The sequence below is a fragment of the Chaetura pelagica genome, unplaced genomic scaffold (genome assembly GCF_000747805.2).
Source record: "Chaetura pelagica isolate M959 unplaced genomic scaffold, ChaPel_1.0 scaffold85, whole genome shotgun sequence".
Lineage (NCBI taxonomy): Eukaryota > Metazoa > Chordata > Aves > Apodiformes > Apodidae > Chaetura > Chaetura pelagica.
In genome coordinates this window covers 2,444,925-2,465,241 of record NW_009953505.1, presented here as the reverse complement: position 1 = coordinate 2,465,241, position 20,317 = coordinate 2,444,925, and the positions used below count along the sequence as shown (strand labels likewise).

General features: G+C 38.0%; 1 protein-coding gene across 1 annotated transcript; it reads left to right on the top strand.

The window, feature by feature from the left end:
• The first annotated feature begins 7,562 nt into the window (after nt 1–7,562).
• On the top strand, nt 7,563–13,388 carry KBTBD3 (kelch repeat and BTB (POZ) domain containing 3). The gene is given in 4 exon segments (XM_009999385.1): nt 7,563–7,625; nt 7,627–7,644; nt 8,771–9,018; nt 11,513–13,388. Coding segments are annotated over 4 exon segments (1,950 nt in total). The 3' UTR covers nt 13,134–13,388.
• Nucleotides 13,389–20,317: the final 6,929 nt, after the last annotated feature.

Sequence of the window (20,317 nt, the reverse complement as noted above, 5' to 3'; positions counted from 1 at the left end):
GGGGCGGGGCCCGGGGCTGGGGCTGCGCTGCGGGGCGGGCGCGGGCAGGCCCGGCAGGGACCTGGGGCGCGCTCTGAGGCCGGGGGCTGATAACCCCGGCCCTGGCGAAAAGGGCGTCATTTCCTGAAAGTTCTGGCCGCCTCCTTATCTCGGTAGGGACAGTGAACGTGGGGGTTTGTCGTGGCAGTGTTAACAGGGCGGATCTTTCCCCCGGTGCCTCCGGCCCCGTCGCTGCCCTTTAGTGCATTCTTGCTCCTGAAGAACTTCCCGGCCCCTGGTAGAGCTGAGAGATGCCGGGAGCAGCAGCCGGGCTGGCCGCAGTACAGAGCCTTCCCCGGACTGGTGCTGCGTCCTGACCGAAAAAGAGGAGGTAACTGTTCACACAGCAGATGCTAAGTGCTGCATCACCCAAGTTTGGTTCTGGCTCCTAAAGGTTGTGTCCAAACAAAAGCCTTTTATGTCCCGTGATCTGTTATGCTGAGAACTGTAATGGTTGTCACAACTGGATTCCCCTGTGCCCTCAGTTACAGGCCATCTGCTAATAATACAATGGTAATAATTTTGTTTACCCTTTGGTTTTGAAGTTGGGCTGTGGCTTAGGATCTGTTTGAAAATTTATGACCCTTCCTCCTGATTCTTGCTTTTAGAAATACTATGCTTTGACCATTCTATATCGACCGTGTACAGATTATTAAAAAAAAAAAAAAATTACATTTTTTCAGGTATTTCTTATAATCTTTCATTGTGGGTTTTTGACTTTGGTTTGTGTGTGTGGATTTGTTGTTTTTTAGCATTCCCAGCTCCTGTTAATGTGAAAAAGTGCTGTTTCTACACAGACCAGAAGAAGTACTGTCTGCCTAAAATAATGCTCAGTTACAACTGAGTATAGTTTGATCTTTGCAAAATATTTTAAAAGCAGAAGTAACATTTGGGGAAGCAATGAATCAGTAGTGTAATTCACTTATCTTTAAATATGATTCCCATTTTTCTTCATGACTTAGTCAACCAAGGGATGTTCTACATGCTTTCTTATGTATTATCCAAATGCAAAGTTAAGTGAGAGCAGAGGAGGACTTAGCACAGTCAGAAAACCCCCAGGAAAACGCAGATCCTCCTGGAAAATCTGCTAAGGCACATGGAAAATAAAGATTTTTGGTGACAGCCAACATGGCTTCCCTAAGGGCAGGTCATGCCTGACCAATCTGGTGGCCTTCTGCAACAAGGCTACAGAGATGGTGGATGGTGACAGAGCAACTGACGTCATCTACCTGGATTTGTGCAAGGCGTTTGACACTGTCCCACATGACATCCTGGTCTCCAAACTGACAAGGCATGGATTTGACAGATGGACCACTCGGTGGAGAAAAAATTGGCCGGATGGCCACACTTAGAGAGCTGTGGTCAGTGGCGCAATGTCCAAATGGAGGCAGGTGTCCCTCAGGGGTCAGTACTGGGACCAGTGCTGTTTAACATCTTTGCTGGAGATATGGACGGTGGGATTGAGTGTCTCCTCAGCAAGTTTGCTGATGATACTAAGCTGTGGTGTGGTTGACACCCTAGAGGGAAGGCATGCCATCCAGAGCTTGACAGGCTGGAGAGGTGGGCCAATGCCAACCTCATGAAGTTCAACAAGGCCAAGTGCAAGGTCCTGCACCTGGGTTGGCACAACCCCAGGCACAAATACAGGCTGGGGGAAGAATGGCTGGAGAGCAGTCCTAAGGAGAAAGACTGGGGGGTGGTAGTTGATGAGAAGCTCAACATGAGCCGCCAGTGTGTGCTGGAGCCCAGAGAGCAACTGCATCCTGGGCTGCATCAAAAGAAGTGTGGCCAGCAGGTCCAGGGAGGTGGTTCTGCCCCTCTGCTCTGCTCTGGTGAGACCACACCTGGAATACTGTGTACAGTTGGAGAGGGTCCAGAGAAGGGCCACCAAGATGATCAAAGGCCTGGAGCACCTCTGCTATGAAAACAGGCTAAGAGAGTTGGGGCTGTTCAGCCTAGAGAAGAGCAGGCTCTGGGGAGACCTTATAGTGGCCTTCCAGTACTGGAAAGGGGCCTGTAGGGAAGCCAGGGAGGGGCTTTTCATCAGAAAAGATAGTGATAGGACAACAGGTAATGGTTTTAAACTGAGAGGGGAGATTTAGGTTAGATATTAGGAAGAAACTCTTCATTGTGGGGGTGATGAGGAACTGGAATGGGTTGCCGAGGTAGGTGGTTGTTCTATCATCAATATAAAACTGGAGCCGAGGCTTCTGTTTCAAGCATTGTATTCTGCGCACTTTGAAGGGGAAACTGTGGCCATATCTATTAGTTACTCAAAAGTGATAATACTGATGAAATGTGGAGTTTATGTAGTTGCAAACAAATGCTCTAGTTTGATTAATAGGTCTGACTTATATATGCTGTATATGTGCTGTATATGGTCTCTATTTAGAAAGACATAACCATGAAGCAATTTTTTTCACTAGTGTATTTACTGTTGTTTGAGGGGTTTTTTTAAATACTCACCAAGAGTAAGTGCAAACTGAAGTTCAAGATGCACTGTATGTGATATGAATATATCCACTGTAAAGCCACATTTTTATCACAAATAGAACATGATAAAATATTAGGCTGTGCTAAATTATTCCATAAGTTTGTGCTCAGTATTGCATGTGAGTTTCAAAAAATCCTACATTTTAATGACTTGCAGAAATGACACACTACAGAACCCAGGAAAAGCAGTGGAAAAAACACTTGTCGCACCAATAGGCCCAAACAGATCCTTTAGGGAAGCACAACTTATTTACACTCTTGCAAGAATAGGTGACCTAAACAAGTAGGCACATCTGATAGTAATGTGGATAACTGTTTATATTCCCTATTCCAAACACAAGGTTCCTTCCCCTGTTTCCCCACTGGCTGGGTAGTCCAGGGTTTACAGCCCATCCAACGCTTCTAATTATCCTATAAGTTTCGAATCCCTGTTTACACATTCTATTCTAGGGGTTTACCTTTTAAGGTTTAATTCTGACCTTTCTTGCCCTCTTGGCTTGTCTTCCCAACCACCAAAATGATCTATACCATCTGGTGCCATCCTGTTCTGAGGAGCAATATAGAAGTGACTTGGTTCTGTCTTATTTGGGCCATAAATCCTGCTGCATGTACCTTGGAAGGTTCAGATATCTCACCTCCCCCAGTTACTATGGATGGAGCTCAATCAAGTCCCTCAGTTTCTTGGACCATAAATCACCCCATGTGTCCTTGGAGTGCCCAGATATCTTACTTTTCAGTCAACATAAAGTTAAGTTCTTCTGATTATGGCAGAAACAAACTATTATCTTCTTAATATTAGGGTGCAAAAACAACACTACATTTCTAACAACAGTAAGTTCATCTTTCAGAATTCACCATTGTTATTATTGTTATAGTTCTTATTCTGGCAAAAAAACCCTAAATAATAATAAGTACAGCATGGCATTTTAATTTTTTTTTTTTTTTTTTTTTCCCAAAAAAGAAAAATTATAGTTTTGAACTTTTTTAGCTTAGAAAAAAAATTTACAAAGGTACTTAATTAATTTAAGAAATTCAGCTTTCAGATTAAATCCAGTCAGATTGAGTTCTAAGTGATTATTTTCTTATCTTAATGGATTCATGTGTTTGTGAGAGGATTTGCAATTACAGATCACTGCTCGCAGAGAGAGAATCTCCCACTTTTGGAATGCCTCCAGGAATCAGTGCAATTTCACTACTTCCTACTAGTACCATGCTGGGTTTGTTTTTTTATTTTAATGCTGTTTTTTTTCAATCACTTCTAAAGAGCCCAGAGCTTTAAAGTCACTGTGTTACCTTTCTTTCTTAGAATACTGCTTCAATATATATTATTGATAAATGCCACTTTTGTGGATTAAATGTGACAGAATGTCACATGCCTTTTTTTTTTTTAATTTTTTTTTCTGTCTAAAAATGACTGAGTATTAATTTTCTCTGAAGTCTAGGTTTTAATGAAAATCTGTGAAACTTGAGTTGCATTGAAATTTCCAGACAGGAACCTGGAATTCTGTTACTGTCTGTTTTCAGCCTTAGACAGCCAGTGATAGTCAAAATAATAGTATAATCTAAAAGTACACAACTTTAGTATTTATAATTTAATTACATTTCAATCCACTCTCATCTTTTTAGTCAGCAATTAGAAATGTCACCAAATCTTTTAGATATTTGTGCTGCATATTAAATTAGGTGCTGTTAAATTAAGATATGTACTGGGGAGTCATGTATTTAAAAATGGTTAGTAAATTAGTGATTTCTCCCCTTTTGAATAGATGAGTGAAAATACAAATGATCTTGATGGGTATATAGTAGACTTAACAGTATAATACTTATTTTTAATATTAGATTTTAAAATGCTGACCTTGAACTTGACCTTTTCAAAACTTACATTAACTGTACATTTAAATCTTGTATGAAAAACAATAATCTAAAACTTCCCTAGAAAATGTATACAATTATTTTATCTTCTTTTATCTTAATTCTTTCTTCCTTGATACATAATGTTAGCTGTAAAACACCAGCATTTAAGATTTTACTTTTTAAAAAATGCTGCTTTTTAGTAAGACTTACTCTCCACGGTGGAAGAAAGCTGAGTGACAAAGGCAACATTCTTTTTGAAGAAGTTATTTCTTGTAAGAACTAAGAACTTGTAATGCTAAGAACTATTAAGACTTAATAGTATTTTTTTTTTTTATTGGTGAGAGAGTGCTGTACACAGAGTGCTGTACACAGAGTGCTGTAGCACAGCTATATTGTGCATTGAGATAAAGCAGATAGATGGTTTTACAATTGCTTTTAAATAGTAAAGTACCAAATAAAGGTTGAGTTTAGACTGGTTTTGCTAGCTGCACTGGCAAAGGAGAGAACATCTACACAGAATGTTATTTGTACTATCTGAATGCATCCATGCCACCGAGCAGTGTCTGGTGGTCTGGTGTGTTGGGAACAGGCTCCAGTCCCGTGATGGTTTGGCCATGTTTGTTGTTAGGCAGGCATGGCCCTAAGGTGCCTCTTCTGACACAGTACTAACTTACTTACACACAGTATTGACATCTGCTCAGTACCTTCACAAAATATCATCCCCATAGCTATTACAAAGTCACATATATCTGTATATATCTGTATATATCTGTATCTGTTTTTATCTTACTATTCTAAAGTGATGAAAACAATTTGGTGTAAATCATCTTCGGGGCCAGTCTATACCCTGTGTCCTCATCTGGGTGTTCATGCTCCATTCTTATTACATAGGCCCTTGCCCTCCCTTGTTTAATAAATTTTCCTCTGTTATTCACTTAGAATGAATTGCTGTCTTATATCAGTCTCAACTTCATTAGCATATTTAAACTTACGTAATCGTTTTATCTGTTAGTCACAGCATCTAAGTCTTTTGACTTTCAGCAAAAGTGTTTTAAAATATATATAATTTATATGTGGATGTTCTGACCTATGCTGTGGTGAGAACTACAGTAGACCCTGCACAAACAAAAGTCCATCTCAACGTTCACTCCACAGTTCTGTTTGCTTTGCTGTTTCAGATCTGGTAGAACAGATGTGAACGCCATTTCTAGGAGGCATATTGCATTGATTATGATTTTAGTGTATTCCTGTTGAGATATTCTGAAAATGTCTGTCCGGGATGTTTTTGGACTCCTATACAAGTCTGGGTCTGATGTGCCATGTTACAGGAGATGTTGGAAGGCTCCTCGTATAAGACGCACCCAGTGGTTCAGATGACACAAGAGGGCTTGCCTGTATGGGCTTTGCCTGCCATGATAAGAAGCTGTAAGGCACGCAGCTCTATGTTAAGAAACAAAAGCAGGAGATCCCAACTCTAATGAACCTCTACTGGAATATGAGTCTTGGAGAAAATGGAGCAAATCTATGGAAGCTCGTTGCCCAGTTTTCCTGAACTCCAGACCTACAAAACATATGTCTGCATCTCCTATGTTTTGTATGTCTTTGTCAGTAACTTAATCAAATATTTATAAATATAACTTGTTTAATTCAAATGGCTTTGTAGAAGAATGCATGAAATCATTATAAATGCTAGTTGGCCTTGTATAACATACCGAGGTTTAGCTGCATTGTTAAGATTTTTGGACGGCTCTAAAATCATCATCAACGGATCCAGTAAAGTGGTAAATTAGTACCAAATTTATCAAATAAAGCAGGAATTGGTTGCAAGAGAGATGATAATTTAATCTTATTTTTTTACAGAGTGTAGGGGAGGGTGAATTAGGCTAAGCCTAGTATCATTAGTATCTTCCTTAATGATGAACAAAAACGCTAGAGGTACAATGCTGAAATTTGCTTTTAATAAAAAATAGGGAGACACTGCTATTGCAGATTAGGCTAAGGATGTACTGCATGACCTGCAAATTGAACTAGTGAGACAGTGATGAGATCTTAATGCTGTACAACAAATCTGATATCAGTCCAAGAAACATGCTTAAACTGAAGTGGATTAAGAGAAAACTGAAAGAAATAACAAATATTCTATCTTGTAAATGGGCCTTGGAAACTTTGACTGTTGTTCATTCTAATAACAATCAAGAGAGGTAATCAACACTCTTGATAATTTTGAGTTAATTAATACACAAAGGAAAATCAAGTCAGATGATTTTTTTTACAGAAGAACAAATATATGTAAGCATTAATAAACAGATTGTGTAATGAAAAGGAGTTTTGCAGTCTTGGCACCAATGTACTGGGATAGTCTTTATATGGAAATAGTGGTGGTAAAAGAAAACTTTCTGAAACCGATTACCTTTATGAAAGTGATTATATGATGCCTTTGCCTAAAATAGCAGAACGACTTAATGACATGAGGTGTTTCTGTGTTCTTTATGTGAAGACAAATATTACTAGAATTGGTAATTTTACCTACAGAAAGTAAGTAGGTCAGAGCTTGCTATAGAAATTGCATGTAAGAGGAGAAACACATCTACTATCTACTATCAGTTCCACAATCTGTGAAAGGGTTCACATTTCCTTTAAAAGAAGTGCTACTTTACATTATGCCAAATAAGCTTTAAAATTCACTTACTTTTTAAAAAAAGTTTCATTCATATGCGGGAAACTAATTTTACTGAAACAACTCTGCTTTTGAAGTGCCAGTCTTTTGAGGAATAGGCTTTCTAAGTTCATAAGAAAAGGCTATTCAAGAGAATTCTGACATACAAAAGGCTTTATGATTTATGGAAGCTGGGGTTTATGAGGCCATACATTATCAGAATAAATGGTGGTCTTGTTCTTCTGTATTTTCCTAGTTCCTCAGGCTTAGAATGGAAAGAGTGAATTCGTGAGATTGTCTGGCCATGGGAAGGAGAAGATGCCTGCTCCAAGGGTGCCAGTGCTGGCAGCAAGATCAATGGATCTCTTCTATTCCAGGAGACATGGAGGTCTATTTGTGGTTGGAGCTACCTGACTAGATAAAGTATAGATCAGTCTGCTATGAAAGTACCTCCCATGAAGAAGACTGCCTGATGGCTTAGTTTGCTCTGAATGTATCATGTTACCAGATAAGCCTTTTCATGAAATTGAAAACCTAAACCAATCTTTTTCTGGTTTCTGCGTTTGGCTTTGAATTAATTATCCCCTTCTTTGTCAATTCAGGTGGGCCATTATCTGTTGCTAATTTTGATTTGAATTGTGGAGCAGAATCCTGCAGTCAAAAAACCTTGGAGTGTTTTCTTAAGCTTTAAAATAGACAATCTTGAGTCAAATTTACAGTAAGGGCAGACTATACATCTGTAAATAGCACTTTAAATAGGTGTAAATCGAATGTACTCATGTTTAAAGTTTCTTTATGTTGTCAAAGTGAAGTAAAATATTTTCATGTAAAAATAGTGAAGCCAAATTTACCATGCAAACAATGCACCTCAACATAGTGAATTTCACCAGAAAAACTTGGCTGCTGAAACGGAGAATGCACTGGCTTAAACTTAAATCAGTTCTGAACACAGTTCATTTAATGTCACTGTAAATGAAGCTCGCAGTTTGCAGCATAAGCTCCAAGCAAACATGCAGCTTCGTAGGGAAACTAAAGGACAGATAAAGCCAGTATCAACTGACAACATTCAGAGTTGCATTGTCACCAAACCATTTCTAAATGACCCCGTTTGGTAAGCCCTAGCAATCCTGTGATTTGGCCAGGCTGTTGGTGTTTGTATTCCGTTGTTTTAGTCCTGAATGCCCAATGGGAATCCACTTACCAAGTAATCGAGTAGCCTGTATCTCCCTTTCACTGTAAACTGAAAGCATTGGTCTGCTCTGAGTTTGGGGGTTTGTAGTATACAGATGAGCCTTTTGGAATCTAAAAATATGTAACAAAGTTTTCCATCTTCGTTTTACATCAAATTGCAAGAGTTTGGGTTTTTTTCAGGGTAAGCCGAGGTCTAGTCTTTCTCATAAATGACCATTAAAAATTTTACCACACCTAAGTGTGCTTCCTGTGGACTTTATTGAAAAAAATGCTACAGGTGAGTACTATTTGTAGAGCTGTTCTCTGATACATGTCAGATATTTTACTTTTCAAAGTATGCTATGTGTATGTATTTTGCAAAGTATTAATATAAATTTAAATTCAGTGTAAAAGTCACTTATACACAAACTGAGAACTGTGCATAGGAGTTAGAAACCAAATTAAATGCTGGGAATTTGTTTGTTTGTTTGTTTAATGGTACATTATTTAAAAAAAATACTAAGACTGTAAAAACAATTACTTTTTTTTCCATTTTAGTTTCAGGAGTAGATTGAAGAAACTATGGCAAATCAGCGGGATTACATTAGGAGACCTATTTGCAATGGAATTTCTGTTCCTGAAAACAAAATCAATTCCTTAGTGGCTGAAGGTCATGGACAACAAATTTTAAAAGTACTACAAAAGTTCAGAGAACAAAATATATTTTTTGACTTTAAAATTCTTGTGAAAGATGAAATCATTCCTTGTCATCGTTGTGTACTGGCAGCATGCAGTGATTTTTTCAGGTAAACCTAATTTTGGCATGAGTTTGCAAGAAATGGATTGTAAGTTCTCTGGGAGGGAGGGAAAGAATATAATTATATAAGTTAAAAAAATAAGCCATCACAACTGACATATGTCTGCAGACTTTTGAGGGAAGTGTTCAAACATCATATTAAGGATAGCAAAAAAACCCAACCCAACAACAAAAACAAATCCGAAGCAAAACTACAGTGTTAGATGCTTAACCATACCCCAAATACATCTCTTTGTATTTCCAAAGGCACATGAAGACTCTGAATTTGAGATTCAGATGGCAGTCTATACTCTTGAAATATAAATGTCAAACCATAAGTACATGGTTTTGCTGTTAGGTAGAATCAATACAAGATTTATATCTTTATCTGTTGCCTGTATCTGTACTGGAAAGTCTGTAAGGTTGGTTTGTCTTTGTATGGGACAGTCTCTGAAATTTGACACATTTATATTGTGAAACATAGAAGGCTGATTACAAATACATCTTGCGTTCAGCAACTGTGGATAACTTGTACATGGTTTTGGAATGGGGCTGGATTTTCTTTCTCTAAGATGAGTGGTCAGTATAGCAGTTTGTCTTCAGAGGTATTTAAACAGATGTATTTTTTCTAAATTACAGTTTTCAGCCTTCCAGCATGAAATGGATCTCTGATCTTCCTTCTGGTGCTATACATTCTTAAGGGACAGACAGATCATTTGCATGCAGGTTATTAATTTATGAAGAACCTTGCTAACTTTTTTATTATTAAGATTGAAACTTGCAAGTCTACACTGAAAGTCCATTTCCAAATACACTCTTTAGTAAAACATAAATTTAAGGTGCTCTAATGATGGAAAAATAGGCTCCTGGAAATGAGTTAATGAGCTTGATTTGGTTGCTCATACGTAGGTGACAACTGATATTTTCAAATAGCCTGTAGCATCCTATGGTATGTGGGAATCTGCCATATGTTGCAGAGCACACAGGCCAGATGTGTTCTTAGGACTACTGAAAAAACAAGTGCAAGTGAAATAAAACAAGTTATTTCTCCTATCGCAGCGGATTAATTTTTTTGCTCTGACACACAGAACTACTTGCATTTCAAGTTTTTACTGCTTGACAGGATAGAGATGCTCTGGTAGGAAAGGGATATTAGATGAAATAGCTTAGAGTGGTAATTTTTAGAACTTAAGCACATGGTAACATATGTGGCCTTTTCACTGCCTAATGGCTCTTCAGGTTAGTTGCCAAGAGAGACCTCTCCTTGTGTGTAACCACTGGTAACAGCAGCCATCAAATTTATAACTTCTCTTGGAATGTAAGGCCCATTTGTTACTTTCAGGAAATAAACAGTATCTAGGTCCATGAGCTAAATGTTAAGCACCTTTTGTCTCCTTGGCCTTTGGATTTCTTTCAGTTTTGGTTCCATTGTGTAAACTCAAGATTGGGCAACATTTTGCTCCCAACTCATTAGCTTTCAGAATCAAAGCTTTTGCCTAGATTGCTCTATTTATATAGATAGATATTTATGGTATATTTATAATCCAGATTATACACTTAATATTTGATGATTTGTCAAATTTTTCTCCACTATCATGTTTTGCCAAATTTGGAAGCTGTTGCTATCACAGCCTGATGATTGAGCTCTGGGAGGGTAGGGCAAGTGATGTTGCAGCACTATACTGTTGCCAGCACTTACTGGCTTGAGAACATTATTTTTTCATGCCATGTTAGATTGTGTGAAATAATTAAAAATTACTACGTATAAAGCAGTCAAAATTTGAATAAAATTTGCACAAATCTACTAATTAATATTTGTTCCATGATTTCCACTATCATCTTTGTATTCAGTCACAATCTACTTTCTGTACAAGTTTCATTGCATCATCCAACCCTATGTCAAAACCTCATTTTCTCTGATGTCTGTCTGTACCCATACGTCTGTCAATTCTTAAGCAAGAATTATGTTTCCTCATATTTCTTCTCCTTATTCACCCCTCACCCACTTTTATTACAGAGGAATGCACCCATCATCCATCCTGCCATTTGCTCCGCCTGCAATTTGGAAGGCCTTTTTTCCAGTTTATTTTCTGTATTCATCCACAGTGCATATCTAAACCATGGGGCATTTTTACTATATATTTCTTAAATCAGCCTTTCTTTCTCAAACTATTGAAACTGATGGTGCCCCTAACAATTTCTTAATTTTTATGAACAGTGAGAGCTGTAGACTTCTCTTTTTGTGAAAATCCATACAAAATACAGGTGCTGCTATAATTTTTGTGAGCCCTCACTTTGAACAAGTTCTTATCACCACTTCCTTTTTCTTCAATCATATCAAGTAAATATATTGTTCTTACATATGAGAACCTCAGTCTTTCAGGTCTGTACAGCCTGCCCAGCTTACTATATGCCCCTGATTGTCTCCTTGCTCTCTCATCAGTATTCTCTGCTGCTTGCTAGATCTTTAATTTGTGTGCATATCTTCTATATTTTATTCACAGAGCCATGTTTGAAGTTAATATGAAAGAACGAGATGATGGCAATGTTACTATTAGTAATCTGTCACCCAAGGCTGTGAAAGCATTTCTTGATTATGCTTATACAGGAAAAACAGAAATAACAAATGATAACGTGGAAATGCTCTTCCAACTGTCATCATTTCTTCAAGTTTCACTCCTTTCCAAAGCTTGCAGTGACTTTCTAATAAAAAGTATTGATCTTGTGAATTGCTTACAGTTGCTTTCTCTATCAGAAAGTTATGGTTCTGTCCGTTTATTTGATCATGCACTAGATTTTGTACAGCACCACTTCTCCTTGCTCCTCAAATCAAGTGATTTTTTGGAGATGAATTTTGAGATACTACAAAAATGTCTTGAGGCTGATGAACTAAATGTCCCTGAGGAAGAATCAGTGTTGAAAGCTGTTCTTCAGTGGACCAAACATAACTTAGAAACACGACAGAAATACCTGCCTAATTTGATGAAAAAAGTGAGACTGCACCAGTTACCTGAAAAGACTTTGCAGGAATTTCTACATTCTGAAGAACACTTACTTAAGACTGCTGATTGCTCAGTAATAATCGATGATGCAGTTAAAAGTGTGCAAAACTTTAGTGGGCTGTTTCCAGACGCACGTCCTTCAACAACAGAAAAATATATATTCGTTCATAAAACTGATGAAGATGGAGAAAACAAACATACATTCTGCTACAACATCAAAACAGATACATGGAAAGAACTACCACACACACACATGATTGATCTCCCAGGGTCAAGTTTATCTAGCTATGGAGAAAAAATATTTATAACTGGAGGATGCAAAGGGAATTGTTATAGGACTGTCAGGCTTCATATTGCTGAACCATTTCATGATGCCACTGACCAAACCTGGTGCTACTGTCCAGTCAGCAATGAATTCTCCATAGTGTCAGCTATGAAAAAACCAAGGACAATGCACACATCTGTTGTAACCCTAAACCAGCTGTTTGTAATAGGTGGAAAGACCAAAGGAGCTCAAGAAACCCGAAGTCTTTTGGACGTAGAATCCTATAATCCTCTTTCCAAAGACTGGAAGTCTGTTAGCCAATTACCAAGAGGTATCTACTATCCAGAAGCAAGTGCATGTCAGAATATAATTTACGTCCTTGGCTCAGAAGTAGAGATTACTGATGCCTTTAATCCATCTCTTGACTGTTTCTTTAAGTACAATGCTATGACTGATCAGTGGTCTGAGCTTGTAGCAGAATTTGGGCAATTTTTCCATGCAACTCTAATAAAAGCTGTTCCAGTGAACTGTACATTGTACATATGTGACCTCTCCACCTACAAGGTCTACAGTTTTTGCCCAGAAACTTGTGTTTGGAAAGGGGAAGGATCTTTTGAATGTGCTGGCTTTAATGCAGGGGCAGTTGGGACAGAAGACAAAATTTATATATTAGGTGGTGATTATGCTCCAGAAGAAATCACAGATGAAGTTCAAGTCTACCATAGCAGTAGGTCTGAGTGGGAGGAAGTTTCACCAATGCCAAGAGCCTTAACTGAATTTTATTGTCAGGTCATTCAGTTCAATAAATATAGGGACCCTTGGTCATCTGTACTTACAATTTGCTCTGGAGAGTTTTGAAACTCCTGAGTCAAAAGAATTTATTTAAATGCACAAGCTTTAGAACAGCTTTTTAGGTTAATTAATTAATTTACAGATGGAAAAATATGTACTGCTTTGAATAAATCTTCAATTTAAGGTGTATGCTATATAGAATTGCTTTTGGAAGACTCCATTAAATTGTCATCCACGCTAGTCATCATATAGAAAGGATTACTTAATTTTATATGCAAGTCTTCTCTGTAATTATCTGAATAATTTGCAAAATGATACTACTTTTCAAAAAAGCATAGTCATGAAGAATTCATTATGTAATATGCGCCATTATTTCTGTAATATTCACAGCTGTCCCAGTTGACAAATTGCTGAGTGAGAAAATGGACTGTGATACTGTTTTCCCAATGTAACTGAAGTTTAAAAGAAATCTACATTAATGTTGTTTTATTTAGGGTTTTTTAATATTCATAAACCTGTAAGAAGATTTCATTGTCAGCTTTATTTTATCAGAAAGACCTTAGCAAGGGCAAGAGCCAAAGTGACCTTCACAGCGTTAAAACCAGGTATCTAACTTGAAGAGACTGATAATTCCTATCATCTTCCTTCAGCTCTTCATTTCTACTAGTTTTTCTCCATCCTTGTGCCTTAGTACTAGCTGTACTTTCTGTTTGCATCCCATTAATTGTGGCAAGATAAACTTTGACAACATAGTGCAAGATGGGGTAGATTTCTACAGGGTGGATGGTTAATGGGGTATCTTTGACTCAGACATGCTGTTAGGTGAAGATCAGGATGTTTTTTTTAAGAGAATTCTTCCATCTCTCAATTCTCCAGAGCTACCCACTAAGCAGCCACTAGGCTGCTTACAGCAGCAAGCTGTAAAATAAATTCTAGTTACTGCTTTGGTTAACTACAGGAAAAGTCCATATCTTGTCGTACATCAAATACAAAGTTACAAAAATAAATCCCTATATTTAAAGTTGAAGTAAACAGTATTTCCAAAGTGAAACAATTCCTTTTTAAAAAACTTCTATAGAGGTTCAAATAAATAAAACCACTTTCATATTGTACTTTATGGTAATTTTAAGTGTTAAAATATTACCTGGTAAACACTACACATTATATTGCTTGATAAACCTTCAGTAGTCATCTATTATAATGTTAAAATTGTAATGAACTTTTAGAATTAATTAGTCTAGGCATAACTTGTGAAGTAAATTTGATCTCGTGCACACAAAGTGTCTGAAAGGACACTGACATTAGTTAGGTTTCATAAATTCATTCATAATCTTCCGTAGCCTGAGAATTTTATTTCTTGAATAATATATTGGGAGCCCTTGTGTTCCATGAAGTATCGTTTAAGCAGCAAGGTTGTCTTATGCCAAAATAAATGGTTCTAAACATCTAAGCACATCTTTTCCAAGTAGTTTTAAAATGAACAAAACGTAGTGAGGTGTCTAAAACATCTTTCACATGGCTTGAGATGACTGCAGTTAACTTAATTATCACATCACTACTGCATGTACTTTTTGCAAAACTCAAGCTCAATGCTTATAACTTATTGTCTAGCAACATACTTTGGTTTTAAACATAAAACAATGGAAAGCTCAAATTCTGTAATGATTAATGTTATCTAGATAATTCCCTGTTATCTGTTATCAGATACTTTTACAAATTTAGATAACATTAATCATAAATATTTTCATACCGATGTAAATGAAAGCTATGCATATTTGGAGAACATACTAGTAGAGTGGAACCCTCCCACTCAGTAATTTATTGGTATTAAGGCATGTAAGTTCTGTAGAAGTAAATAGCTTGTTATTATAGTATTTTGGGCAACTTCCACATTTATTGTCTTCTTATCAGTGAATCTCCAAATTATAACTACACTTAGGCAGGTAACCTTTACAATCACCACACTGAAATGCATTTTTATATTGGAGCACAACTTCTTTTTGTTAGTGCAAAGGTATTGAATAGTTTAGGAGACATGGAGAATACTATTCCTGCTTACTGAAACAGTAGGATAAAAACAAGTAGACATATAGGAGAACGTAGTTTTAGCATTAATAAGGCTACTCATGGTAGCATAGAAACTTCATTAATCACTAATTATTGCAACTTGTCACTTCATCAGAAATACAATGCCCAATTCTCTGCTTTTGTTTTTGTGGGTTTTTTTATGCCTGAGTAATATGAGTATACAATTTATGCAACAAGGCAAGCAACATATTATGCCCACAGTGCATGGGTATAAATAGCTATGCAAATTGGAAGAGACAGACTTGCAAGGTTTTTTTCATTGCCTCTGTCACGACCAAATTGCTGGGTCACAGAAATAGCAAGCAAGTCAGTAATTCAGGTGACACTCTTGCCTCATAATTTTTTCCTTACAGCAAGTTTTTTTTGGCAGTCTTCCATCCAGCTGCTTGCTATATGTATAAGCCTCTGGCATATGACAAAAGATAGAGCAATGCCATATGCAGTAGATTACTTATTATTAGTATGTATAGTGAAACCTGAAGCTTAATTTGGAAATCAGACATGCTTCTTTAATATTGAATGCTACATTTGCACAGGGACTAATGTCAGTTCCCAGTTTGACAATTCATGGATTTCAAATGGAGTTGAGCTCTCTTACTCAGTGATCAGGAAATAATGTAGTAGTGTCAGTTACTTTACACCACTGCTTACAGAAAAACAACTGTGAAAATAGTAGGAATTTTCTTTAGTTATGTAGGTAACCCTGTACTACGAGTGTCACAGAGGAAAAAAGAGGGAAAAAAAAGGTCATTTGCCAAAAGTCCACATACAGAGAGTTAAATCTGAAAGCAGAGTTGAGTGCAGATGAAGCCATGTTAGAAATCATGGCTAAAACCAAGGCTTTATGGTAGAACTAAGAGCCTATGTTCCAAATCCTGTAATTAATCGCTAATGATGTACGAAATCTCAGTTGGCTGCACTACTCAGAAGAATATGGATTACTTGCATGAGTAACTGCTGTAGGTCTGGATCAAATAGATTTTTCAGTCTACTTTATGCAGCTGCTACGCAATTTTTTTAGAAGTCATAAACTTAGTGTGAAGCAAGTTATTCTACATCTTTTCTGACTTTTCAAAGTTCACAGTACTTTATGAAAAAGTACCTTCCTCTAAAAATAGTCTATGACTAGATTATTGTCTATGTTCTCACTAAAATATAAGTTTAAAACATACAAATTGCATGTAAAGTTATAATCTACAATTTGCACTTAAACAATGTAACCAAAACATTTCTAATAGTATTCTATGTCACAGAACACATTATAAGCATGACCAGTGTAATATACATGAATATATATTGTATGTCGGATTTTAATAGCCAGTAATTACTATATTGGATAATCTTAATTTTTAAAGAATGCTATCAAAACATTATAGCACTTTGGTAATGCCACCATACTGATTTAGTTGTTATACTAAATATAAATTATTCAGGTGTTTATATTGATTATGTTTGCACAGACCTGATGGTTATTATTTATGTACTAATGAATTTATTTTCTATATTCTAAACACATTTGTTGTCAGTCTACTGCTGTTAAAAATTCATTTTATTTGCAAATTGGAGTAGACTTACTGGGTCAGATTTACTTCTGGTATTACTCCATGAAGAAAGCTGTATAACTCCTCTGGTTAGTAGTAGGTGGTAAGTAAGGTATAGGCTACAGAATGTGCTGTCTGCAGTTTCAAATATGTAGTCTGATTTTAGATGTTTCTATGTGTAGGTGACCAACAGGAGGCAGCATCAGATCTATTTTAATTAAAATAGACTGAAACCAGGGATAGATTTGACAGTATTTATAGCCAAACATTATGCTCGATTTACTTTTTCCCTTCTAACACTCCGTAAAACATACAGATCAGTAACATTTTGCTGCTGCCTGGCTCTCCTGATATGTGGAAAGTATGATACATGTTTGCTGAGATGTTCATTCTTCTGTGAAATAAAAGCATCAAGCAACTGAATCCTACTCGGGACTGATTCTTTTCAGGGAGTTTCAAAATAGAATCTACAGTGTTTCTCATGAGGTAAAATACTTTTTTTTTTTTTTCCCCCCCTTTCTTTCAGCAACTAGAGAACATTTTCAATGTTAGATTATAACCAAGAATATATTAGCATGCATGAAAACTGCCGTGAGAGGGGCTAATTATCCTTGGACCTTGTATGTGCATATCCTTTGTATATCAATTTGATGTTCCCACACTGAATTTGATTTAGTGTGCTGAAAAGCTGTAAAGTACTCATTTAAATTCATATCTTGTCCCATTGGATCTGCTTACCTCAGACTAATATGTAGGGGGTTTCTTAACCATTTAAGTATCACAAATTATTAAGTATTTATTTTTACTGAAATGGGCTTCCCTACTACTTAGGAGTGGCTTTAAATAAAAGGAGATATAAGCTTACACTTAGCATAAAATTTATGAGCAGAAATGGCAGTAATACCAAGTGAGGGAGCCCTGTGTTGTCTTCTTCCAGAATTCAAAATTCTATAACCTCCAAATCTCTGTAGATAAAAGAGAGCTACAGCAATAAAAATTAACCTTCTGACACTCCAAGACCTTTGCCCCTCAGCTAGCAAGAGCTACCTGGAGACATGCACAAACTGTTCCAACAGTGTTCACAATGTTAAAAGCTTTTACTGAACAATAATAGGATTCACAGACCAAATGTAAGAGCTGTAGTTTGGTAGCACAACCAGAAGAAAACTGTGTATATTTGTTCTAGAGATCCAGGGAATTCACCATGGACTTGCACAGTTTGTATCTGAAGGGTATTTGGGGTGGGGGGGGGGGGTGACTTGTTGGTGTATGAAGCTTGTTTCTCATAGTGATAAAAAGCATGGAAGCAGATTCTAGATTTGATTAATAAATTACATATTATTATTACATATACATCACACATAAATTCAAGACAATTCACATGAATTAAGGAGGTCTGAGGATTTTTGTTGCAAGAATTTGGTGTACACCACGATTTTTCACCTATAATGAATAGCCTCTTAACAATAGGGGGAGAAAGTAGAGCTATTTAGAATTACAGGCATAGCTACTCTAGGAAATCACATGCTTCCTCGTTCAACTTATTCTAATGCACACTAATCATATTCATTGGTTTTGTGCTTTACAATAAAAGAATACTCAATGAGGTATAATTAGCACTGATTATTTTTGCAGACTGGCAGAGGCTCAGACTGCTAATGACTTTCACTCTTGATCATTTTTACACCTGCTTTCACCTGAATCTAGTTTGAACTACCTTGCAAGACCTTTGGGGCACGCTCACATCTTATTTCTGAGCACTGTCAAAATATCAGTAATGTAAATTGAAAAAGCCTAGTTTGTATAGTAAGAACTATGCCTGTTCCAGCAATGTCACACAGAATCACACAGAATGACAGGTGTTGGAAGGGACCTCTGGAGATGATCTAGTCCAACCCCCCTGCTAGAGCAGGTTGGAACAAGTCTAGGTGGTTTTGAATGTCTCCAGGGATGGAGACTCCACAGCTTCCCTGGGCAGCCTGTTCCAGTGCTCTGTTACCCTCAGAGCAAAGAAGTATTTTCTCATATTCAGGTTAAACCTCCTGTGTACCAGTTTGTGACCACTGCCCCTTGTTCTGTCACTTGACACCATTAAGAAGAGTCTGAACCCATCCTCCTGACACCCACCCTTCAGATATTTATAGGCATTGATAAGATCCCCCCTCAGCCTCCTTTTCTCTAAGCTGAACAGACCCAGCTCTCTCAGCCTTTCCTCATATAGGAGATGCTCCAGTCCCCTAATCACCTTAGTGGCTCTTGTGCTGGACTCTGTCCAATAGTTCCTGTCCTTGAACTGGGGAGCCCAGAACTTCAAGCAGTGCTCCAGGCAAGGCCTCCCAAGGGCAGAGTAGAGGGGGAGGAGGACCTTCCTCGACCTACTGGCCACACTCTTCTTAATGCACCCCAGGATGGCACTGGCCCTCTTGGCTGCCAGGGCACATTGCTGGCTCATGGTCAGCCTGCTGCCCACCATGACTCCCAGGTCTTTTTCCCCAGAGCTGTTTTCCAGCAGCTGTCCTGGTGCACGGGGTTGTTCTTCCCCAGATGGAGTACTCTACACGTGCCCTTATTGAACTTCATTAGGTTTCTCCCCACCCAGCTCTCCAGCCTGTCCAGGTCACACTGGATGGCAGCACAGCCTTCAGGCACATCAGCAACCCTTCCCAGTTTTATATCACGAGTGAACTTGCTAATTATATGCTCTGTCCCTTCATCCAGGTCATTGATGAATACATTGAACAGGACGCAGCACTGACCCCTGAGGGATCCCACCAGCCACAGGCCTCCAGCTGGACTCAGCATGGTGTGTGGTCTTGCTACCCTACTCCTTACTATTTTCCTTTTTATATCTTTATGATAGTACACAATGGGAAGTATGACAACTAAGTAAGCAGGTCAGTAAATTCATAGCCTTTCCACATTTTTGTTCTACAAATAATTTCAGAAAGTTCATTGCCAGAATCATTGGCTGAAACTGGAAAGTAACACTTTAAAAGATTTGTAGTTTCACCATGTTTATGACCATTGGAAACTATATTAAACAAATAGCCTATCTGTCAAGGGAAAAAGCTTAAGTCCAAATACTGAATACAGCACAGAAGGTGGATTTTAAAGGAATGAGCTAGTAATTGTTAATGAACAAGCAAAGTAATACATGCATCAGGTTAGGCAGAATAGAGGTAGCAAACTAGTGCCTTAAGCCTTCAACAAAGGTTATGTTACCAAGGCAACAGGATGTACTAAAAGGAGCAAGTGCCAGATACTTCATGTGTGGCTGAGTAGTCGAAAAGGAGGAGTCAGAGAACAAGAAAGCTCCGCAAGTGTTTTGCATGTGTATCCACTAACATTAAGGACATGGTGACTTACATAAGCAGTACCTGCCGAAGGTGTTTTGTTCTGTTTTAACTACAGTCATGTCCATAAATGTTATTTCACTATTTTAACCCAAACCCCACCATACTCTGAAATCACGCACTTTAGGAAGAAGCGCATGTCGTTGCTCGTCAGCTCTGCCGCCGAGAGCCTCCTGCCTCCCGGCTCCGCCTGCCCCACACCGGCCCGGCCCGGCCCGGCCCGGCCCAGGCCCAGCCCGCAGACACGCACCCCGGGCGGGCGCACCCC